The sequence below is a fragment of the Patiria miniata genome, unplaced genomic scaffold (assembly GCF_015706575.1).
Source record: "Patiria miniata isolate m_02_andy unplaced genomic scaffold, ASM1570657v1 HiC_scaffold_13, whole genome shotgun sequence".
NCBI classification, from domain to species: Eukaryota; Metazoa; Echinodermata; class Asteroidea; order Valvatida; family Asterinidae; genus Patiria; species Patiria miniata.
In genome coordinates, this window is record NW_024037051.1 from 12,790,514 (window position 1) to 12,816,383 (window position 25,870).

The following is a 25,870-nucleotide window of genomic DNA, read 5'->3' on the forward strand; positions in this document are numbered from 1 at the left end:
AGTATTTTTTTAAGTTGCCATTGGCTATTTTTTTTTTCATCACGTCTGAAGATTTTAAGTACATTTAATGAAGCAATTGAACTGATGGTAGTGGTGCAATGGGAAAGAATGTAGTATCCAGACGCCACTTCTTTGGTTGTGTACAAAGTGTATGGCGAGTTGAGTGCATTTTCTAAGTATTTTCGAACAAAAATTGGAAATGTTTGTGAGTCCCAGATTCATGTCTTTTTTCAACATTTTTACAATGACTGATTCATTGATATTATGATGAAAAAAAATGGCGTCGGGATGCAACATTCTTTCCATGAAATATTGTACTTGAAGGTTAGCGTTTCCTGACGTCAAATTGCCTTCACATTTGCACCTCAAAGACACAAGGTGCAAAATATTGGACACTGTCACCACACACCTAAAAAAGTGAAAATCTCATAAAACAACCCGCGGAGAACAAAAACTGAAAAAGAAAAAGGCTGTTGTCAGTTTTTGAGAATTCTTTTAATTGAAAAATTCACTGTTGTTTACAAAAATCGTTAAATAAACTGATTGAGAAAATTACAATAAATTTTTCTTGTGCCTTTCTGCTTTTTGTTCTATTAACAAATGACATTTGCTGTTTGAAAAATTGACTATTACGTTTTTCACTGATTAACAGATTTGATACATGTACATGGAATAACATAAGGGCTGGGACAAATAACCGGGCCGATTTCACGAAACGCTGAGATATGTCTTAGGAAGTCTTGCTCGTCTTAACTCGCGACTCATCCTAGGATCAATGTCACTAAACTTAAGACGCGTTCAAACATGTCCTAACTTCCTTAGCAACGCGGCTGAACTCGTCTTAACTTAAGATCGGTCTGAGGTTCGTCTTATCTCATTAATGCCTGCGTTATTTTGTATATCGTCTGGAAATCAATGCAGTGTCTTCTCGTTAATGACGAGTATCAGCCTACAGTTATACATGTAGTTTTGAGGAAGAAAACCGCTGTAGAAACAGATTTGAAAAGATTTTTAATATGTGAGTAGTGTTAATAAAAATAGCTTATTTACAAAATATAATTATATGCCAACACCTACCGGTAGTCGACTTTTTAATATAGAGTGATGAAATGGGAGCAAGAATGACTCCATTGTATCTTGTGTAGAACTACCTTGCATGTGAATTTTAATTTTTCTGGGGAAAGTTTGTGTTATATGCGTGCGGGAAGTTGGTTTTTCAGGTTTCTTTTCAACGACTGTTGAAACATGAAGCAGCTATCAAATTGGTAGTTTTGATGCGTCTTGCTTAAGATGGGTGTAGAGAAATCGGTCTTAGGACGTGTCTTAGCTAAGATCAATCTTAAGAGCGGGGACTCGTCTTAAGTCCTAAGATGAGTCGTAAGATAAGACAAGTTTCGTGAAATCGGCTCCAGGCTCTGTATACCCGAACTAAATGATGGGGGCCATTCATTAGATCAGGTATCAATCAGTTTATCCCATTAGCAACTGTAGTACATTGTAATACATTGTGTTTATTCACTGAAGAATCCATAACGTCATTGAGTACTTAGGCGGTTTCCGGCCCAAGAGTGAGTAACACACGGCACGGTTTCGAGCGCTACAGTGACTAATGGATTAAAGTAAAATTTAACAAAACTGCTGTGTTAATCAAGAGAAAAAAAATTGCGTACAGTTCCCATCCAGTTTCAATTTATCAGACTGTCGTTGACGGGGATCAGCACTATAGGTGAGCGCAGACATCCGGGAGCTTCTAATATTGCCTTGTATATAGCTCCCAGACCTATTTACTTAAAACTCAATGGTTCTTGAGACTGGAGCACTGAATGGTTTACTCATTGCAACCAGTGAAAACTGGTGCACAAAATACACGTTTTCAATGGCTCATGTACATCTCCCTCACCTATACTTGCTGCCATCTGAAAGATGACTTACGCCCAACTTTACTTTATTATTGCACAATTGGAAATAATAAGTAACGTCTACTTGTATTAAATAAACCAATACCTTTAGTCATAGTTATATTTCTTTGGGTTCATACCAATCCGTACGTCTTGAGTAGGGGCTCTGGTGAGGCGTCACGACCTCTGAACTTTTTAAAGACGTCTTGTGGATGAGTGCCACCTCCCAGGGCCAAGATGGTGTCTCGGAATCTGGACAGGAAATAGCATCAGAAATTGGCTTTAAGAATTCTAAATTAAAAGATTTATTTATTATAAAATGCAGCAACCAAGTAGCCAGAAGTGGCCACTTGCCCATAGTGTCCCCAAAGGGCCAGTTTTTTCAAGCTTAAATCTTAGGGGGAAAGAAGCAACGGATGACGTTTTAAAATTGTGATCACACATGTCACCACAACATCAGAAAAATGTAAAAACATTGGAAAAATATAGTATTTCAGCTTATAAATAAAGTGTATTTAGACATAAATTAAATAGTGAGAAAGATGTGGTCACTAAATGGTGGAGGTTATTTTACTCGAGATATGGGCTCCGTGCACAAGTACCCCTTCAACGGCCAGAAAAGAAGAGTTGGGGAGACCTAGACTGGTTCCTGGTCCATCCACTGTGTATTTCGAATGATCCAAATTGGGGGTGAGGATTAATCTGCGATTCCATCGCAAGTTAAATTCAAACGTATTTGCGCGCCGACGACGCCTGACGCTCACGCACGAAGACGCTATGGCTTAGCTTTGTGCACATTCAGGATAAATAAGTCGTGCTTACTTCGCGCGCGAACCAGTCCAGTTTGCAAACGCAGTGTCCCGTCCAAGTGGCTCTCAAAAGTGTTAAAAACGCGCCCTCTTTTGATGGCGCACGGAACCCATAGTCGTTTCAAATAGACTTCTGATGGTTGACAATTCCAAATCACTTTAGCGTTATACTTCAGCACTGTAATTTGCTTTGAATTTAAAAGTGTCTTAAATCGCTTCATTTAACTGGGACAAAATGGTCACGAACTATAAGATGCAGAGCACAAATGTAGAAATTTCATACATTTTCATGATTTTTGTGTCTGTGGTGTAAGCAACTTTGTTAATTAAATACCTTCTTCCAACTTGGGCTACACTCTCCCTGTTATCCAGGCCAACTTCTTCAAAGGCACTGAAGGCATCCGCTGCCATTACCTACAATTAGCAAAAACATATTGTTTTCATTATAAATAATAAAAAAAAAAAACTATTTCAGCTATGGAATCACTGCATTGCGTTGCGTTATAAATTCAAAGAAAGAAATAAGAATGAAAAGTAATAAGGTGTTGTGAAGTCCTTTATTAAAGTGGCAAATTCTGAAAGTTAGAAGGCCCTTTATCCTTTTTTTAAAAACCTGATTAAGTTTCTGCTTTGATCGAAACGTCAACCCTAACTTTTACAAATTCACACGTTAAGTATAATGATCATCCACTGAGTCTGCAGTACATTCTGTGTCTTACCTCCGCCCATTTGTAGGAGTAGTACCCAGCAGCATAGCCTGAAGCAAAGATGTGCTGGAAAGCGCACGGGAACCTATCCTCCTGCAGGCAGAAAGAAAATAGAACATGCAGAAAATAATACAAAACATACTCAAGGTAAGGACCTTGAGTGACTCGCAATTTATATACAGAGCTTTCCAGTCCCACAATATACAAGTTGTTCTCCGGCATCATTTACCTAAGAACTTAACAACGCATTCTGACTTAAAGAGGTTGGGGAATGCTCGAAGACATTTCCGTCATTTTTCGGGTATATGTAGCCTAAGGTGTGATGAAATAAAAACGACTATTGTGTCTGTCATGAGAGCTGTTTTTCAGGTCCAGTTTCGACCTGAACGTGCAATTTGTGTAAAAGTAGTCGTTGGGGGCAGCAAACAAAACATAGTAAATCGTGACGTAATAAACAGGACTCGTTTATACTACGCTGCACGTTCGGGTCGAAACAGGACCTGAAAAACAGCTCTCAAAAGTACCTTTTGTACTCATTTCATGACAGACACAATAGTCGTTTTTATTTCATCACACCTTAGGCTACATATACGCGAAAAATGACGGAAATGTCTTCGGGCATTCCACAACCTCTTTCAACTAATTTTGCTCTTTAGTCCCTGCAGCGTCCAAAACCACCCTGCCTAGCGCCGAAATCACCCAAGCAAATGAAAGAGGGCTCCCTTTTACCTAGCAACGACGTCCCATGGGCGGGACATTTAGCTGGTTGATGCGCACCGTTCCTTGTGTGTGACGCATGTACACCAGGGGATTCGTACTATGTACACGCAGTGGTACATGGTACGGTTTCGCATCGCGGCAAAATTGCAGTCGGGCAAGATGGCGTCGGTCGGTCACCCCCAACTGTACCTTCTTTGCCGGTGAGGGGGTGCTTGTGAACAGAGCGGATAGACTGCTGGCCATAGCTAAGTAATTCAAAAGCAGGCAACATTTCACTTAGCAGACTTTGGAGGACTGTAACCCTTACTGATGAATTATTTAGGAATTGGGTTCCTGAAATTGAGTGTTTACCTGCAGTGGTTTCATGATTGTGTATTCATCAGCTACTCGTCTCATAACATCCATCCAATGATCAGTACTGCAATCACACACAAAAATACATGTTGATTCAAATTCCTTTTTAAAATAATGTACTGTCGACATGTAATACAGCACCAGGATAAGTTCTGTATAAATAGCTCCATTGATTAATAATACGGCATGCACTTTCCAATTCTCTAAAAATTAAATATGGGAAAATCAGGTGTGATTGACACATGTCTATTTTAAGATGGAAGCCCAGTAATTAAGTAAGGGAATCATGTTTGTGACTGGATCCTACTGGGTCATAAGGATTTTTTTATTTACTATATTTGATAAAGCAGTAGAAACAGACTTTGTCATTCATTTTGATATTTTTCTCAGTTTGATTCAATGTACGCAGGTACTATGTGAGTATAAATGCCGAATTTGAGCAAAAATGTTGAGAATTTCTGATTGATTTCCATAGGAAAGATTTGTAAAGAGGCCAGTTGCTCAAAAACAGGTGTTGGAGCTTCCATCTCATTTTATGGGGTTTGGTCCATAGAGCTATATTAAATTACTGATTGATATCTGCTGCGTGCATCCATATTTGTGCACAAACCTATGGAAATAATTTGCATATCTGCTTTTGCAGGTGCGTTACCAAAGTTGATACGCTAAAAACCAAAAAGGACGATCAGTAAATGAGCGTTTCATTTTGCTCTATGCAAACAGCACAGCGCATGCATGAGCCATAGGAGATGGTTTTTGCTGTGACACGCTTAAGTTGCTGTGACACGCTTAAGTTGACATGACACGCTTAAGTTGTTTACGCATGTTCTACTTGTGTGTTTAAAATTCAATCCATCTAATTTCATTGTGTTCTACAAACACGCACATGAATTCAAAATGTCTGAGCACAGGAGGACTTCAAAGCGTCTCCGTGTGCAAGAGTGAGAGGAGTTAGTGCCCTAGTAATAGCTCTATGGTTGGGTCTCATCTGTCGTATCAGGAAAAATGTTTGCTGATTCTTTCCTCAGCATGGTTTGAAAAAAAAATGTAATTTCATGATTCTCAGATTGGTAATAAACTTTCCATTTATCACAAAGTAGTCCTGTAAGATGTAAGTCAACACAGCCATCTCACCTTGTGTGTAGTTCTATATCCATGGCAGAGAAGTACAGTTGTCGCAGCATGGCAGAGCCGGCCATGTACTTACGAGCTAAAATACAAATTCAGAAAGAAATATCAATATTTAGTTTTGGATACAGCTAACGGAGTGGCTAAGGGATTGTACCCCACCCAACGTTTTGTAGAGATCTAAACTAGTGGGGCCAGGTGGAATTTCTGACATCTGCGCGACATCGCGTACCGAGCCAATCTCCATAAAAGGAGTTGCTTACGTCTTACTCACGAGCTGGACACTCCATTATATAGCTAGAGGGGTGTTGCGATAAACATAAAGTAAAATTAGATTTGAAGGTTTGCATGGTGGAAAGATACTAAGACAAGATAAGTTTGCGTAGCACCATGTGAATAAATCTCTTTTGTGAGTATGTGTGGTTCTGAAAAGAACCGGAGGGACTCAACGTTTCGAACAGTATGCTCTGCCCGTCGTCAGGAGAATAAGGGATTCCAACGATGATGCGATGTTTTAAGGATGGGTGCGGTGAGGCGTGAGAAGGATGCAAACTGGTGAAGCTCGAAACCGGTGAAGCTGAGAAGGATGCAAGTCAACTCATGAAAGTTTTGATTTTTTGACCAAAAAAGTATTTATGAATGGGGTTTCAGCTCGGGTAATTATCAGCATTCCAGACTCCAACCAGTCTGAAACAAAATGTTTAACACCTCCCAAGCACACGTTTACTCCCTTATTAAAATGGATATTTCCAAAACTAAACTTTTAAGCTGTTACCTTTGACAAGCTGATCAAACAGTGCGCCCGGCAGCATGTCCCCAGTCTGGTAATGCCCACTGACTGTCTTCATGGTGCCTGCATCATACATCCAATTCTCCATGAACTGAGAGGGTAACTCCACCGCGTCCCATTCCACGTTGTTGATCCCGGCCGCGCCGGCGTACGGGACCGTGGTCAACATGTGTTGTAGACCGTGACCAAACTGAAGGAAGAAACAAATGAAATTTTCAGTAATGATAAACCCTTCGTGAGGTTTGTATTTGGGATTTGATCTTCACCGACATGATTTCACAAGTACTGTTTAGACCGTGTTACATTTGTTTACATATTGGATGTTGTGGCCACATGATGGCAAATTTTAGCAAATCGTTCTCTTCTCTGCATGTATATATCTCTGAAAATATAAATGGTTTAAAGGTGTTGACATATATACTGTTAAAGAGACATTACGGCCTGAAATGTGCCCAATTGGGCTACAAAAGAACAAAACACATTTTAAATGAAATAATATTAATTGGAAAGAGTATTTAAATATGGGAATAAACATCCACACAACCATCCTTTATTCTTGCGAGAACAGTGCAACAACGAATTTCGGGGGTCACAATTTTGACTCTGAAAAATCGAGCTGTTGAGTGCTAGTTGTAAATCTTGCCGCATTCTGCGGGCATGTAAGAAACAACATTTGCGTATTGGTACCATGTGCATTATGTGACACAAACACGTGTACATTACATTGAATAGAGACTGCTTGAAATACGTATGCTCATGCCACAAAATGTCCGCCATGTCTGAAGTAAACAACCAGGTTTTTGTTGTCTTTTCTCGGGAACGTTAAGACATTAGGTTTGTTTCCTTTCAACCAGACCTTTGTAATAGGATAACTTAACAATCCAAAACATGATATTGTTGGGGATTTCAGGCCGTAATGCCCCCTTCAGTGTGGGCCAGATAACATGCAAAAGATGCTTTAATGTTCAGGATGCCTGTCGGTTGCCAGTCAGCATGACATCACTAGTAACATGGTCTACAAAGAATCTGCCACTGTCATGATGTTGTGGACAATTTGTTTGAAAAACTGACAATATCTGGCATTTGAATAGCACAGTTTACATGTGTGCCACAATTGACCTATCGCCGTTTGCGAGTTAGCTACGCCCCTTAGACAACCCTAAGGAGTTTTTGTACACTAAGTTTTGTTTGTCTCAGATTTTGCGCGTTCCGCGGCCATTTGTACATGTACATTCCGCGGCCATTTGTACATCATGTAATTGGACAATATTTTACAAGCTGTGTTGACGCGATTCTACCGCGATAGGTCAATAACTTTCAGTTTATTCCACGAATCCAAGGCCCAATGCCGTCGATCTGCCTACCATTACGAAAGACTCTTTAACACTGATGCAATGAAATTTGCACTGGTTCAATGGAAAGCATATTTCACATCTTTGCAAGGATTTCGGTTTGGACATTCATAGATCCCTTTTACCAAGGATTTGGTGGCAATAGCGTTGAGTACTTAATTTCTGTGCGGCTACTGAAAGTGCAGAACGGTGATCATTAGCCTAGAACTGTGTTTAGCAGTGCCATAAAATTGGGCACAGTGCATTTAGCTCATCTGGCTGTTAAACCTGGTCAAACGTTTTTTTGTGTGTTGAATGCTTCTCGGTTATGTTTTTTCTGGAACACTCGGTTAATATAAATATGACAACTACGTTTTGTTCCCCCCCCCCCACCCCATCCCCAAAGCCAAACCCTATGACTACTTTTCATATTACCTCATGGAACAGTGTTTCCACTTCCCGGAACGTCATAAGGGATGGTTTGTCCTTTAGGGGTGGAGTCTGGTTGCACACGAGGTAGGCGACGGGTTTGCGATTCAGAAGCTCACTCTTACCTGTGTGAGGTAGCAACACACAAAATATCTTAACATTAGTTAAGATACAATGCTTTGCAGGGGAGAAAATATATTGGAACAAGGTTGACACAATTTTATGAAGATCATCACAATATCTTTATCAGCATTTCAGATAATGTGGCTTGTTTGTTCTGTACTTTTTAAGAATTTTTTTTTAAGAAATGCTCTAATTCATACATATTTATTCCCATTCATAAATACCTTTTCGGTAAAAAAAAATCATATGATTCATTCAAAACATCCCGATTTTGTTCAACAAATTCACTTTATGCTTTTTGAAACATCCCTCTTGCAAAATAATGGAGTGTTCAGCTGGCGAGTAAGATGTAAACAACCCTTTTATGGAGATTGACGCGCGCGTATCATGTTCTGCGCGATGTCGCGCAGAACGCACCTGGCGAGTTGCGTTTTGAATTTAGAACTATAAAATTCTGACTCCCTGGTAGTGTTGCGCATGCCTACGTGAGGATTGTGAACGTTCAACCAATGAAACGGTAAGAGGCACTGGATTTTTAGGAGTCCACATTTTATTGTGACCCTGGAAAAGTGTTTAAGACCAGCTAGCCATGTCTCTATCATCCGTTTAAGACCGGCCACGTGACGGGCTCTCGACCAATAGGAATGCGTAAACTGTCTTAGGTATTTATGAATGATTATTACAGAACCGATAGTTGTCCATCATACAGTTTAATGTTCAGAAATGTAAAAAAAACTCTCACCAATAATTTCATCAGAACCACAGTTCTCTAAAGGATTCACAATCAATTACTTCACTTCAGAGAAATATTTTTAATTGTAATTGAGAAAAACCTGCGAACAGACTTCAAAACAGTATCGCAGTATCACACATGAGCCAGATTGGGAACAATAGTTCACCATAATTGAACTATTAACTTTACTAGAACGAAGGATGGTCGGCCTGCTCTAGTGGACTATTTGGAATCGGACCACTGAGCATGGTTGCATCACTGGTTACCAATAGCCATGTTCATCATAAAGCACAACGGGGAGCCAGGACCTAGAAGTTTTGTGATGACATTTTGACCATCGTTTGACTGGTGGTGTTTGCACGTTGCTATTAGTGTGCAGGTGTAAGTTACGTCACAAATCAACATCTAGTTGACAAATGATTTTCGCCCGAACTTGTTCATTATAACACTCAGGTGTCTCACCGATCCACATTCTTTGGGCTTCTTTCCCCACTGTGTTTGATATCCTACTTGGAGGACTAAGAAAAAATGAGTGATATGGGCTCCATGCAAAACTGTTGATGGCACTGTCTGGACAACTCACAAGGGCTACTCAAGAACATGTGGGCTTGGTTTAATTGGCTTTTTCGCAAATTTGCTGATTTTTTTTTACTTCTTCTTTTTGTTCCACCCAAAATCCCATAGCCACTTTTGGCATTTATCTTTTTCATGCATCATTCAAATTAAGCATATGCATTGTCCATATAGGAAAGTTGTGTCCCGAAGAGTGACGTCATCGTGACGTCATCATGGGTCACGTGACGTCATCGCAAACGTGCATATTTTGAAGTCCTATATCTACAGAACTGTAAGTCCGATTGGGTTGAAACTCGGTGTTTATGTAGACCGAGATGTGTTACAGATCAAAATTGAGCTGACATCATCATGACGACATCGTGCGATTTTATATGATTTGTTGCATTTTTGGACCTTTAAACCATATCTCACGAACGCAACATGCTAAATTCAAATTTTCTTTTGTATTATGTTCGTTATGTAATAAGTATATGCACAAAAATTTTGAAAAATGGGTGAAGTCATGGTGACGTCATCAAAAATGCGATTTTTTTTTTTTTTGATTTTTTTTTAAACACATACAAGGGAATGTCGCATTGTCATGAAACTTGGTGGATTGCTAGATAATGATACGAGTATGCAAAATCCAAAATGACGTCACTATGATGTCATCGGTTGATTTTTTATGATTTACTTAATATTTAACATTTTATTCTGCTTCCAAAATTGTACACTTCCTTTCATCGGATTGACTACAAAACAAAATCCACAATTACAAAATGTAACTAATAAATAAGCATCATGCGAAAAAGCCCTATGTTCTGTTGCAAACAGACATAGTATCTCTATTTTTTTTAATCTTTCAACTTCTCCAAAGAACCACTCACCAAAGCAAACATTCATCCAAGCCCCGCCCCTTTTCTCAGCTGGTCGGGTGTAAGGGTCAAGATAGAAGGAAGCTATATGTTCTCCTACAAGGAAGGAAAATGGATTTTCAGTCAGTCATGATTTGTTTTATTCCAGCTTTTCGTATTCAACTGTAATACCTGTAGTAAAATGCATAAACAAAACATCATAAAACATAATGCATCATCGTTGGCCTATATTTATGTTACTACAAAAATTCACTTTAGGCCAAAAAAAAAAATAAGTCGGTCTCTGGTCAGCGCGCGCGTCGATTTTAATCATGCGCGTCAATCTTTTTTTTTTCCAAAATGTTCTGCGGTAGCTCCAACAGCACCCCTCTGTTTCCGCACCTCCTCAATTTTGTTTTACCAAAGAGCACCAAGGAATGGGAAATTGCACCAAGGCAAATGATCAAAAGCACCAAGGCAAATTATGGAGGACACCAATGTACATGAGGACACCAAAAAAGCAAAATAGTACCCACCTTGTCTGTACAATCCAAGCTAGAAGAAAAAAAAAAAAGTAAAAAAAAAAAAAAAAAACGCGTGGCCGCGTCAATTCCGGAACTTTGGTCTGACCAGAGACCGAATATATTTTTTTTTGGCCTTATTATCTTTTTGTTGTACCTGCATTAGTTCAACCAATGACATTCGCCATCAGAATATTCCTATTTAACTCAATTTATGTGTGTGAGTGTGTGTGTGTGTGGTAATCAAATAAACCACGATGGGTAACATAGGGCTGGACAGCTCAGTTGGTAGAGCACTGGAACGGCAAACCGGGACAGTCCCAGGTTCAAACCCCGCTCCAGTCAATATCTTTGTTCAACTTGATAATTTATAATGTGGATACCTGTCTCATTGTGTACATTGAAAAATCTGACGTCATCATGCCAAGTTTCTGCGTCGCCATCTGCAGGCTGTGTGAAGATCAAAACCAAACAATCCAGGAGTTATTCTCATGGTTGAAAAATGGCTTCGCTCAGTGGCGCCCAAGGGGAAGGGGGGCCTTGGGGGACCTTGGTGATATGTATGTGGCCTATTTTCGAGTAGTATAGTAGTGTGTAAGTGGTGCCACCACCGTCAAAATAGTCCGTCCCCACCAAAAAAAACCAATTTTTTTTGGCTGCCACAAATTTTGGGAAACATTTTTTGAAAAAATTTTTACTTCTAAAAAATTTGAAAAAAAAAAATGGTTAGCCCCCCCCCCAACCAAATCCTGGGTGTGCCACTGGCTAAGCTCAAGCAAAACTCACAACTGAAAATTTGTGAAGAACAATCCCACAAAATACGGTGCAAGGAACACCATAGGCAGCTTTTATGGTAAAATAAAAGATATTTCGGTAGGTAAGGCATGTAACTACTAAGATATTTTACCTCTCATTAATGTAACCATGTCAACCTCGGTAATGTTTCTCGTAATGCCTCCTATTTGTTTTTCTTACAGCCATACAATACAGGGTGAGTTAAAAAAAAGCGAAACCCAAATGTCGGGACCATTGTTTTAGTGAAGTTCTGCACGTAACACTTTCAAAATCTAGGATACGAAAGCATAGGCTTTTTTTTAGTACAAGAATCATTCAAATCACTCAGGTACTTTTCAAGTTACGGAATTTTAAACACAACCATCGTTTTGAAGTTCTGTCCACGGATCACAAGAAGGCAAGTGTTCTTTCAGCAAAATGAAAACAAATCACATAGGGATATGTGTGAATTGTTTTCATTTTGCTGAAAGAACACACACTTTTTTGTGATCCGTGGACAGAACTTTCAAACGGTGGTTGTGTTTCAAATTCCGTAACTTGAAAAGTACATGAGTGATTTGAATGATTCTTGTACTAAAAGAAAGCTTATGAATTGGGCTTTCATATCCTAGATTTCAAAGAACTTCACTAAAACAATAGTCCCGACATTTGGGTTTCGCTTTCTTTGACTCGACCTGTATCGTCAAAATAACTGGTGCACTGAATAACCGTAACATCCTCAAGACAACAGCATGGGAAAAATATAAAATTGCAAACAAACATCTAGCAGTTATGGAACACAATTTATAGGTATTTTCTTTCTTGTCATAGTTTTTGGAGACCAGCCAGACAAACTTCTGAGACTAGTCCAAAAGAAGCAGGACATCAAATTGTCCAACTGAAAACTGAGAAAGAGGACTGCAAAAAGACTCAAGAGCTTTCATGATATGCTCTGAAAACACACTCATTCTTTGATTTAGTAATAACCACTGGATTAGTTGGAAAAGCAGAAGAAAATATCCACTCCTGAAACATTTGGTGATTGTTTTTATCTCTGAAGATCCCACTGTATTCATACCTTGATTTGTACATTGAAGAGGAACGAGGTCAGTTTGAACATTCCTTCCAGGACGTGTGGCAAAGGGAAGTAGGGCCGTAAATCCTCGTCATTAAATCTAAACAGTCAGGGATAATGTAGAGAATGAATGTTACACCGATAGAAATTCTAAATGTTTCTAATTTTTAAAAATCCTTCAGTTAATTAACCTCCACTTGGACAGGCGTTGACATAATGAAAGTACCTCTGACTCTAAAAAAAAAGATAACTTACTTTAGTTTTCCATAGGTTACAAACAGAAAACAATAAGCAATCAAAACAATTCACTTTTATTATTAAGTGCTGAATTTCGTGAACGAAGCTCCACAAGGTTCATACTTAATCAACAACGTAAAGCAGTGGAAAAATGTAATGTGCGTTTCAGTTTCAGTGAGTGAAAAAAAAAGCGAAATCCAAATGTCGGGACTGTTGGTTTAGTGAAGTTCTAAATGTAGCACTTTCAAAATCTAGGATATGAAAGCCCAATTCATAAGCTTTCTTTTAGTACAAGAATCATTCAAATCACTCATGTACTTTTCAAGTTACGGAATTTTAAACACAACCACCGTTTAAAGTTCTGTCCACGGATCACTGAAAATGTGTACGCTCTTTCAGCAAAACAAAAAAAATTCACACACATCCCTATGTGATTTGTTTTCGTTTTGCTGAAAGAATGCTTACCTTTTTGTGATCCGCTGATAGAACTTTTAAACAGGTGTTGTGTTTAAAATCCCTTGAAAAACTTAAAATTACATGAGTGATTTGAGTGATTCTTGTACTAAAAGAAAGCTTATGAATTGGGCTTTCATATCCTAGATTTTGAAAGTGCTGCGTGTATAACTTCACTAAAAGAATTGTCCCGAAATATGAGTTTTCCTTTTTTTCCACTCACCCTGTATAAATTTATAACGGTTCTCAAATTTTAAATTAATATTTTCGTGCATAAGGTTTATTATTTTGAGACTTGAGTCAATGTGGAGTTTGTCTTACTTGAATAAGTGTTCTCTTTGTCTTTCACTCCAAAATGCTGCATCCCAAAGTTGGATCTTGCCGTCAAATCCCTGAGATGAGGCAAAGTCTTGAAGCTGTTTTAAATCTCTGCAATGACAATTCAATGGGACAGTTTCAAAACCGAGACCGAGGGAAGATCAGCTCTGTTTTCGTTATAAAAATCAAGTGACCCAAAACACAGGAAAGACATCAGAAGTACATGTATATCTGAACGAATGCATTACATCTTTAATCAAGTGGCAATTTGATGAAATCAAAAGCAATGCGCCGTATTCTTAAACGCATGAGGGCGCTGTCAAGGAAATCTAATTTTACGTCTGGGGGTTGTGAAGCAACGTACGTGGACGCACTTATGTTTGACGGTGTATGCGTGAAGCTAGCAGGGTCATGTGAAATGTCGAAGTGCATAAAGACTAAAGTGTGGTGAGTATCTCTGAAAAATGTATAGATAGTTTTTAATAAATTGTAAAAGCTTGTGTACTCTTCATTTTTTGTGCTTACTTTCGAAAGTACTACTTGTATTAGGCCTATTAACGACCCCCAGATGTAAAATTAGATTTCCTTGACAGCGCCCTCATGCGTTCAAGAATATGGCGCATTGAACATCACGGTACAATGCAAGAGCACCCTTTTCCTAGCTTTTTCAGACTTCAAATGAACTTGGATATTAATTCTGGCAGATTTTGCAGGATTGGGGAAGGTAGATTTAAACCGTTTTTACTTTTAATTCTTTTGGCACTGAATCAACTGCCAGAATAAGCCAGTTCGATGTTCCACTGCACACGTGCACATCAAGATTTGCCAATTTTTCTTTTGGGATAAACATTTCATCGTATGGGTGCAAAAGCATAGCGGGGTTCCAGCAAATTTGAAGAGATCATTTTGTTCTGAAGTATAACATTTTGGTATAAAAAAATTTGGACAGCGAAGTGTTTCTAGGTGTCTTGTGTGTCAATACTTTAGTGCAAACGAAAGTTCAATCTCTTTGCGATTGCACGGAACATTGCACAGAATGCAGATTTGGTTACCACGTCCCCCACAGCCCTGTGTGCATTTATCTGCCGCAGTTATCCCCCCAAAAAAATCGTGGAATCTTGCTGTGCACCAGACTAATTTGGAATACCGAACCGGCTCATTAGAATGTGCTACGATGTTCAAGCCAATATATGTACACATCATCTCCAGCGGTTTCGATTTAGAGCCCAAACATCAGCTACCCATATAAGAGAAGTGTTAATGGCCTTTGCTTTTTTCAAAGAATGTGCAATTGGATTCCTGCATGGAGGTGGCTTTGGATGATTCGGGACAGTTTCATGCACAACTTTTACAATTTTTTAAGAGGTTGCCCGCAGGGGAGGCAGAACCTGGGGGAGGGGGGGGGGGGGCACTTGCCCCCCAGATTTACCCAGGTGCCCCTCTTGCAGGCATAAATGTGCCCACTCAAACATTAAATGTGCCCCCTGGAGATGAAAACAAAACTTGCCCTAAAATTTCGGATAATTTGTTTTCAGTACCCATTTCCCAAAATGGTATAGAGAGTTCTGATATGAACGAGGAATATGAAAACCAAGCGCCAAACCCTTACAATGCGCCCTGAAAATGGGCACATAATGCGTAGTTTGCATAATGGGCGGTTTTGAAGAGTGCCCCCTATTTTGGAAGATGCCCCCCCCCCCCCCCCACACTTTGAGTTTACGGAGGCCAAGTGTCTGGTGAAAAAACGTGTCGAACAGTTCAGCACGATGGAAGCAAGTGCCCCTTTTTGGTTCCCCCCCCCCCCACCCCAGTTTAAAAACCGATCCGCCGCCGCTGGTTGCCTGTGAAGTGAGGGGTGTAAAAAGTGGCATGTGGGTTGCAAGAGCCTGTACACAAGAAAGGGAACATACTGCACCTTTGTGCAGCTTCCTTGCTCTTGTCCCTGAGTCCGTGTATCAATGACCACACATTGTCAACGTTTGCTGCCATCTTGGTAGACAGTGACATCTCAGCATAGTTGGAATAGCCCAGGATCTCAGCCTTCTCTTTCCTTTACAAAAAAACAAATTCACAAAATTTGCGAATCCATTTCAATACAAAGATCTGGTTAAACATCGATGCAAGAACTGAAGTCAAGTCTATCCTGTGTCAGATATGATTGGAGGTTTACCATGTTAGAGATTACAATTTTGGAACTTTTTTTACGGAAACACCCATGTGAAGTGACTGCCAGAAAAGGAGAGTTGGGGGAAGACCTAGACTGGTTCCCGGTCCATCCACTGCGGATTTCAAATGATCCGAAGTTATTGGGGCGGGGATTAGTCTGGGAGACCATCGCAAGTTAAATTTGAACATATTTGCGCTCTGAGGACACTCACGCCAAGATGATGTGAATGATACCTTTGCACATTCAGGAAGTCGTGCACGCGAACCAGTACAGTACAGTACGCACACGCTGTTTGTTTCGTCCAAGAAGCTCTCAAAAGTGGTAAAAAACGCGCCCTCTTTTGTTGATGCACAGGGCCCATAGAGGTGGACTGTTTCCCCTCGCCCATGGTTGTTGTCCGAAATTTGTCTGTAAGGAATCCAATGATTTTTTTGGGGGGGGAGAGTTGCAGAACTTTGTCTCAATCAAAAGTCAGATCACAAGAAACAGGGGATGAACAATGACAGAGGAATGCCTATATCAGAGTTCAGTTGAATAGGGTGTGCTTTGTGACATCCACACTATTAAGTAGGAGCTTTTTGGTTTCTGTCCACTTGAGTATCAACACTAACTGCCTACTGTCTTTACTAAGTACTGGACCAAGTCTGTCAAAATCCATCATTCACTCTGCTTCCAATACATGACATAAAGCAAACCACCACTGAAGCATTGGCGGACATTGATGGACTATTAAGCACACATGGCTTATATGACAACAGCAGTACAGGATGCTGGGCAAAATCAATCCCACACCCTAGCACTGCTTCAGGCCTCCAGGCCCAAGTCCATCATACTCTATCAAAATTTGAAACCAGGCCTGCAGGACCAAGTCCCCTAAAATCCACCAAAAGGGGGGATGAATTTTGATGGAGTTGGGAAGGCTAGGGTTAAAGCTTGTGAACTTCTTTGTCACAACCTCCTCAATATAAATGAGTAAACAGTGCTTTGTTGGAAGAGAGCAAATCCCAATCTTTAAAAGTCAATATCTCCGCAATGCCAAACTTTCTCCAGTTGGCACTTGTATCATAACTAGCTAGGACAGGGCCATATCTTGGAGAAAAATTACACACAAAGAAATTGAGAGTGGAATTAATTACCTCAATGTTCTGATCTCCTGGATGATGTCGGTATTGTCGTTGTCCCCATGTGAGGCCCTGGTGATATAGGCTTTGTACAGCTTCTCTCTCAGCTCACGGTTTGTACTGTGCTTCATGAACGGCTCAAAGCAAGGCAGGTCAAGGGTCACCTTCCACGGGCCATTCTCTGGATCTGGTCTGCATCACAACAATTGAAGAGACAATCGGTTACAAACAGATCAGAATGCTTTATGTCATTTTCGAAGAGTCACACACTAACCCATAATTCCACTTAATCTAAATGGAAACTTTTGACTGATGCTGCACCATGCTATGTGCAATGTCACATGCGTTCTTGATTTAACCCTAACCCTCTTCAATCCTCCAAAATCCTCCTGCCGGTTTTGGATGAGTTTAGAGGATTGAGGATGAATGGCAAAGATGTATTGCTTTTTTGTGGAGGATGCATTACGTCAAGCCAGAAAGCCATATCTTGCATTTTTTTCAGCCATGCATAAATCAGCCCTGTGTTTTTCTCGCATTTCATCCGCACTGCTTTTTAACGCAATTCGCACTGCCTCATACCATAGCAGTAATTGGCAGAGGATTTTGGAGGATTGAGGCAGTGGTCACCCTCCACGGATTAAATTCCAAAATAACGGATATAGAGGGGATATGGAGGATTGAGGCTGAATCCAATATTTTCTTGGTGGCGATTGGAGGATTTTGCAGGATTGAGGTTGCATCCTAGCCAGAGGAGCTAGGGGTTAGGGTTAAAGTGTGATTTAAACATGTGGTGCATGTTGGTAGTCCTTTGGTTGAAGTAACATCAGGTAACAACTGCGCTCAGATTTGTTGCCTAATGCACCGTGTATAACGTTTGGTAATGTCTGCAAATAATGGATGTCAACTTTTTTTCCCCTGAAGCACTTCGGATAAAGCAACTGAGATTGCAACTGGTCCATGTTGTGAACTGCTCTATGAATTCTCATAGCCACTTCGCAACAGTTATAAAGAAACAAATTTAAGACTGGATGTAACAATGGAGAGATTTGCTGAACACCTCTGCATCAGGACGATTTCAGAGCAGTGTCTGCAGTGCAGTTAGGCTTATATAAGTTATCTCGCGAGCGCGAGTGGAACACGGAATAATGTAGTGCGTCTTTTTCACAAGTGGTATGTGGGACACAGACGCACTACATGTTCCGTGTTCCACGAGGGCGAGCGTAATCACGAATTATCTTCAAGCAAGCTTGACGCACAGTAAAGATGGAACACGCACGCTGTACACGATCTTTTCAGCGGTAATGCGGTTATCCTATTACACTTGCGTTTTGTACGAAATGGCGCGCGCATCTTAGAAAAGCGCAATACGCGGAGTGCGGCATGGTTATATGTAGCACGGCTTGTTGCCATGGATCGACCAATCAGGATCAAGGATTCAAGTTTACTTGAAGATAAAAGTAAATATGGGTCTAACAATGCAACAAACACCAAACGGACTGAAAAGCAGGAGAAGAAAGCTGAAGGGTAAAGATGTCACTTACTTGTCTGGGTTAGCGCCAGCCGCCATCTGCTGTAACAATGAGACTGGTAGTCCATCAACATCCTTCTTCTCTGTCAGAGTCAGACTGAAGGCTTTAGTTGCATCCAATACATTATTGCTGAAAGTACGCAACAAACTTGGCAGATAATTTCATCGGTCACTCAAGAAAGTGGTGTATCGTTGATAGTTGCTGCACCACAAACTTACATATTGGGTGCACATACCTTTGTAGTCTTTGCATGATCGGTCAAAAGGTCTCTCTCAAATGGTGTCACTTCCTACAGATTGTCACGTGCAACGTCATTTTGGGCGTCAAATTTTTGTGACACGCATCGGCTGCGGCGTATCTTAAAGAAATATCGAGCAACATGTGTGCGTGTTTAGAACATTTTGCACACTGCGCGCACATGCACCTGATGGTGTTGAATACGCAGTTGTAATTTTCCTACAAAGATGGCTGTCTATGAGAGGGTTCTATTGAAGTGTGTGGAAAGTATCCTATTAGTCACTTTGTGGCGCACCCATGATTTCACTATCACCAATTTAATAAGAAATATGGGTGGTCTTAAAGACAGTTTTACATATCTATTTCCACAAGCGCATTAATTATAAAAAGACCATATTCAGCTCTTTGTTCTGATATTACACTCATTTTCAAATCCTGATGAATTTGGATATATTTATGAAGATATATTTTAAGGGGCCTGTAACTCAATAAAAAAACCTTCAAAAATTCCAAATGTCACAAATGAAACATGCATATCATTTTATATCTTATTATCTAAATTGTATTAAAAACATTTTTTTTTATGTTTATTGTTTATTTCTAACAATGTTCTACAGTTCAGTTACTTGTAACTGAAAAATTACACACACAAAAATCACTTGTCTGAGTATGTCCGACACCGTGTTGTTTCGAGCCGATTTCTACTGCAAAAAAACAGTTGCATGAATAAATTTTTGTTTAAATCATTGTAGCAACTGACTGATACATTTTATCAGAATCATAATCTACTTTATGACGATAATTTTATTATGAACACTGTTGAATGGTCCAAGATGTACGTCCGACAGTGTGGAACTGCCCAAATAATAAAATTTACATCTTTCCTGGCAAAATTTCTTTATAGAAAGTTTACTGTTGAAAGCATGATACCTAAAAAATGAATGCTGAAGTATGAGCAAACTGTCAAAATTTGTGGGAAATTGCCAAAATACCTGAACTTCGTTGCTATAGTAGCCAGCCTGAGCCTGATCTCATTGAAACGTTCTTTAGTCACACCAGTCAACTCCACGCCACCTAGCCTGGCCTGGCGTATTGCCGATTTCAATATCCTTAACTGGATAGTGTCCAGGCTAGCATCGGAGCCATTCAAATTCTGCAATGCGGAGAAAACTCAAGTCACAATACTACAGCAGTACATGTATACTATGGAGTCACGTTTGTGTGTTGTACTAGGTTTAAGTTTGATCAAGAAAAAAAATATGGATTTAACTGAAGTACTACAACTGTGAAGTTGATCTCCCCAAATTTTTCAAACGAAAATTGTAAACTAATTTTTTCTTGAGCTCATATGCATGTTTTTAACATGTTGCAGTAGTGAAGTATATACTTGTTATCAGACTGAGACATCAAAAATCAACTTTGACAACAAACTTCAAAATTATCCAAAAGCGTTCTTGCACCCCCAAAGCACTTATAAAAAAATGTTTTCATCATGAAAATAATTCAGGGGCGAGCAAACAAACTCAAAAAAACAATTTCAAACTACTTCTCTTCTAAAGCCCCCCCCCCCCCCCCAAGACCTTTCCGATTTTTACCGGTTCACAGATCATCAGGCTATCGGACGTACAGATCGGCGAGGTGAGCGGTGAAAATTGTTTTGACCATTCCAACCGTACACCGGGCAACCGGATCAAAGCAAACATGTTTGAGTTTTTTCGCATCCGATTTCACCGGATCTGATGTCTCCAGATAGGCGTGTGGGCAGCATTCTGATTTCACCAGACGCAAGATTTATGTTAACCAATCAGATTCACGAAGGAAGTCACATGATTCAAAATCACCGTGCGACCAATTATAGAACGTAATTAGGCATATGCCCGGGTAACATTGTGGTCTCTGCAACGGTGAAAAAAAAACGTACCAGTGATCTGGTGAACTGGTAAAATTTGTAAGGTGTGAGAAGGGCTTCAGCAATGGAGCACCTTCCAAAATCACTCTAATTAGAGTTTTGCTGAGTGGGGTTTGCATCCTCCTATGCCCTCCGTAGGGAGGTTATCAACATATCCTGACCAACTCACAAAAAAAAAATCACTCACAGAGCAGTGGTTAATCTTTTAACCCTAACCACCCCAACTCCATCAAAATTCATCCCCCCATTTTGGTGGATTTTGGGGGACTTGGTCCAGGAGGCCTGGCGTGACTAAATATTGATGGAGTATGATGGACTTGGGCCTAATGGCCTGACGCAGTGCTAGGGGTATCCGATTGATTTTGCCTAGCTTCCTGTACTGCTCTTGTGATAAAAGCCATGTGCAGCAAGTCCATGAATGTCAACCAGTGCGTCAGTGGTGGATTCCATTATGTCATGTACAGTTTTGTATAAGACACACTAGTGATTGATGGATTTTGATGGAATTGGTCCAGTTCCAATTAAAAGACGCTGGGGATAATCGTAAGTATTGGTACTCTCAATTCACTGTATACAGTATACAGTATCGGCAGTAATAAAATGTTCCTATTTTGTTTGTTTACCTTGATAGCCTGGTAGAGAGGTTTGCTCTGTGTCACCTTACTGGTTGCCTTGACAACCAGCGGCTGCACCTGTTGGTGAGCCTCTCGGAGCTCTTGGCTGTTCTTGACAGCATTCAGGTGGTTGACCACGCCCCAGCCGTACTCAAACGGTGCCTCAAGCCGCTCCAACGGATCAGACACCTTGGACCAGGAGATGTCATCACCAAGAGCTGAAAATTGGAATAGATTGAAACAACAGAATGGATTTATAAGTGTTTGTTAAGAAGTGTTTATAAACACCGTATACTGCGTGCAGTCCGGAGTGATTGTGAGAAAAAAATTTCACTCGAATTGGACTCAAACCCAAGACCTCCTGCTTAGCAGTGCAGACGTCTAACCAATCTTCCACAGAGTTTGCCGGAGTAAGCTGGCTGGTTTGAATCTGGCATAGAAGTGGGTATTGCAACCAAACTATCCATTAAAGATGGAATAGCAGCAGATGGGAGTTCTGGGGTACTTGCATTGTTCTCCCTTTATCCCTCTTCTTTAGAATTTCACTTCTGGGGTACCGTTTTTCTGAGGGTGAGTAGCGGGGTAGCATTGTTCCCTAAACTTCCCCTTGTGCGAGTACCCCACAAGTAGCTGTGGTAAGTACGGGGATACAGTCATAAGGTCATACAGAATTTAACTGGTAAGTGTCCACCAAAAACTTTGTTTAGGCGACACACAAATGATAAGTCACCTTCGTACTGTGTCTCCAAAACCTCCAGTCCTTTCTCAAAGTCCCCGACGATCTTGTGGATGCCGGGCACAACATGGCCGACCTCGATGGACCGGAAGCTGGGCAGCCCCTCGTCATATCGCAGCAGTGGGTTGCCTTCTCTGCTCTGGGCGTCCGTGGAGCACTGTGCCCGGGCTGCAGGACCAGGACTGAGGCGTTGAGCGTACCTGGAGATGAAGAGATGGGAGTCACTTATGGCCGGGCAGGTTGGGTGGGGCGGTGACGAGGATGCGGAGCTTGTTTTAAGAAGGGGGCGTAGGAGTAAGACTATGAAGAGTTGTCCTATCCATGTCCTGTAAATGCAGTGATACACTGGGAATTCATACATGTACATGACTTAAAAAGGCTGCACCCATCTTTACGACTAATGGAGTTTATTGACCCTTAGTGACCTTTGACCTTTCTTACGATTAATAAATTATGATTATAAATTATGATTAAACCTCATTCACCGGGCTCTCGGACTACTTTTAGGAAAGATCACCTGCGCTACTGCCAGAAGCCTAAGAAGGCCCAGTTAAGAACAAGTTTCTTGTCTAGGCTTTTAAAGTTTTAAAAATTAAGGAGGTGGCCCCTATTTTTCCCCCCGAAAAATGGTAAGTTTTCCAAGATGGCAGATGGATTCTTCCACTTTCTCTACTCTTTTGCCGATGCAAAATTGGGAAAGATTCCCATATCTGGCCATCACTTTTCACCCTGTGCACAAACCCTATGGGACTGGTCTGAAAACTTCTAAATGTTTTCTCAGTAAAACTTTTTAGGGCTTTTTAGGACATTTCTGATGGCTGATAGGTCATTTAAGGGAAAAATAAGTGATGGCCAGATATGGGAATCTTCCCCAAAATTGTGTCCAAAGGAGCTGTCACCATTTCTACATAGCCTAGCTATAGTCGGAGTAACTTGGACCCAACTTATCGCCTTTTTTAACATTTGGACATGGTCTGGCGATAGTGGGGTCCAAGCTAATACCGCGACCTGGACAACACCGTCATTGACCGTCCCAAAAACCAACATTTTCCAACAAAAAACATCAGATTTCACCTTCAAAACGGCCTCCAAATTACTAGATATGCCACCTGAGGTACAAGTAGACATCGATAATTAAGATGGTTGTACTAAAGTTTACTTACGATCCGGAAAATAAGTGAAATTTTCCGTTCATTTCGGAGAGCTCCCCTCGCAATCTTGAACACATTAAATTTCCGATCGTGTTTAATGTTTGAACAACGCAATTTCTTCTACATGCCCAGCGTACATTCGATGGTCCCCGTATCCCGAGTGCAATTCCGTTACCGAGCGCGCGCGATGCATCGATTATGATAATGCGTCACGTTTGTAAACACATACATGTGCATTTCGAACTGTAAAAGGGAATCGGGAACCAGCTTGAACTGGTATCCGCCATAAAAGCTGTGCTAGTTCCCGACTCCCTATTATCGTTTGAAATGCACATGTGTTTACAAACGTGATCCAGTCTACTCATTATCATAATCGATGCATCGCGCGCGCTCGGTAACGGAATTGCACTCGGGATACGGGGACCATCGAATGTACGCTGGGCATGTAGAAGAAATCGCGTCATTCAAACATTAAACACGATCGGAAATTTAACGTGTTCAAGATCGTGAGGGGAGCTCTCCGAAATGAACGGAAAATTTCACTTATTTTCCGGATCATAAGTAAACTTCAGTACAACCATCTTAATTATCGATGTCTACTTGTACCTCAGGTGGCATATCTAGTAATTTGGAGGCCGTTTGAAGGTGAAATCTGATGTTTTTTGTTGGAAAATGTTGGTTTTGGGACGGTCAATGACGGTGTTGTCCAGGTCGCGGTATTAGCTTGGACCCCACTATCGCCAGACCATGTCCAAATGTTAAAAAAGGCGATAAGTTGGGTCCAAGTTACTCGGACTAGCCTAGCTACAACTTTGTTGACAAAAAAAGACAAATTATGCAAAATATATTTGCAAAGGTGTGAATTAAAAAAAAAAAATTAAAACGAGTTGGGCAGAAAAAAAGGAAAAGTGCAGGAGTGAGAAACGGGTTAATTTTTTACTTGGCCTAATGCCATACATGCCATATGGCCTATAACTTATAACCACCCAGTTAGTAAACTGGTGCGCTAGCCTAGTACTTTTTACTAGTTTTAGTAGAGAATTCATTTTTTGAAGATTTGGCTTGAATCGCATAGGCTAATTGTTCATGCTAGGCTAGTAGTACGACCAATCCATGCCAAAACTTCAATAATAGCTTACTTCCTCCATTCGTCATGTTCGTAAACATGTTTAATAATGAACTATCCTCAGCATGCTCAAGCTCAGCTCAGTTGTCAGTGCGGTACTTAAGTTAAACATTGTTATAAAATGTTAAAGTAAACCTTTTGAGTTTTACAATTTTTCCATGTCCCAACTATGAAATGTCTTAATTTATAAAATATTAAAATCATAAGCAAAATATATCTTACCAGCTAAGAGAATACTGAAGTCGTGTTAGTCGGTGAGCAGCCCTCATTATCATTGTAATTTGTAGACCACAAGTAGATCATTTGTTTACATCGATGCAGCCTTTTCGCAGCGCAAAACACGTGTGTGAATGAGAGTGGTATCTAACCTTCCCTCATGGTCTCCGGAGGACCTTGATGCCTTTATCATAGGCACCAGTCTTGGTTTGGGGAAGTTGCAAAACATCGCGAGCGCCCTCTACAGAAAGTGGTAAAATTATGCACTTCGACTGAGTTTCATTGAATCACACAATCTTACCTTACTCCACCTATTTCCAGAACACTGTCCGTCGGTGATATAACACGCAATCTGTTAACAGTTTTCAATGATTATTGAACAGTCGGTCGGTCTCGACTCTCTGTCGGTTGCCATCGAGACCAATTTGCGCCCGCGTGATCGCACGGCCTCAACCGTCACAGTTTCGGTCATAACATGCAGGTCATCACTCGATCTTGGACAGTCTCCCAGAATTGCCGGGCAGTTTCTTGCATAGGCGTAGCCAGCGGGGGAAAGGGGGGTATTTACCCCCCCCCCCCCCATTTTTTTTTTCGTAAAGACCCCCCAAGCGACCCCCCCCCCCCCCTCGCGCCGCCCATGATTATTGCATGCCTGTACATGATGGGATTCTGGTTAATAACCCAAAACGGAAACGCTATATCACGGGAAGTAGGCCTACACACGACCAAGACTAACGAGAAGGTTTAAATACCCGATACTTATAAAGTAAATATAAAAATAAAGATCGATATTTATAAAGTACAACCAAAAAGATAAGCAGCAGTTTTATCCACGAAAACGGAAAGCTAGTGTAGCTCTAGAAACCCATTAATAATGGGATGAGCAACGCCATCTCAACGAAGAAGACGGCCGGGGATCTTCATCAATACTTTACTCCATTCATATTTCAACCTTGACCCCACTTTAATCCAAAGCACCACCTTTTCAGATGTACTGTTATTAGAGTCCAAGCTTCCTTTGCAAGCAGATCCGTATAATAGGTCAATTTATGACCTAATGATCCTGGCCAAATCTCGCTGCCCCCCCCCCCAACGGCCCCGTTCAATGTTTTCTCTCATTGCGCGGTGTGTGCTCCATCAGCTGAAGAGAACAACATTGACCGGGGGAGCAGGGGGAGTAGGTGGTTGACCGTAGCAGGCTCAGGAAGTGTCCCAACCATTTTGGCCGGGATTGTAGCTCTTTCGGCGAAAGCCT

The 25,870-nt window shown here is 40.8% G+C and overlaps 1 protein-coding gene across 1 annotated transcript; it reads right to left on the reverse strand.

Annotated features, from left to right (window-relative positions):
- Nucleotides 1-471: 471 nt before the first annotated feature.
- On the reverse strand, nucleotides 472-24,807 carry LOC119721333 (probable cytosolic oligopeptidase A). Its single transcript, XM_038191365.1, has 18 exons — nucleotides 24,622-24,807; nucleotides 22,117-22,448; nucleotides 21,396-21,604; nucleotides 19,856-20,016; nucleotides 18,639-18,755; nucleotides 17,113-17,289; nucleotides 15,725-15,859; nucleotides 13,813-13,920; nucleotides 12,805-12,901; nucleotides 11,336-11,402; nucleotides 10,465-10,548; nucleotides 8,173-8,291; nucleotides 6,392-6,596; nucleotides 5,623-5,698; nucleotides 4,486-4,552; nucleotides 3,427-3,507; nucleotides 3,042-3,121; nucleotides 472-2,150 (listed from the first exon to the last, which is right to left on the reverse strand). The coding sequence occupies exons 1-18, from the start codon at nucleotides 24,672-24,674 to the stop codon at nucleotides 2,033-2,035; spliced, it is 2,286 nt and encodes a 761-aa protein (XP_038047293.1). The 5' UTR covers nucleotides 24,675-24,807; the 3' UTR covers nucleotides 472-2,032.
- Nucleotides 24,808-25,870: the final 1,063 nt, after the last annotated feature.

Coding starts and splice junctions, on each gene's coding strand:
- LOC119721333 (XM_038191365.1), bottom strand. CDS start 24,674: ATGATAATGAGGGCTGCTCACCGACTAACACGACTTCAGTATTCTCTT. Junction 8,292..10,464: donor TTGGATGAATGTTTGCTTTG/GTGAGTGGTTCT, acceptor TACCTCACACAG/GTAAGAGTGAGCTTCTGAAT. Junction 3,122..3,426: donor ACTCCTACAAATGGGCGGAG/GTAAGACACAGA, acceptor TGCTAATTGTAG/GTAATGGCAGCGGATGCCTT.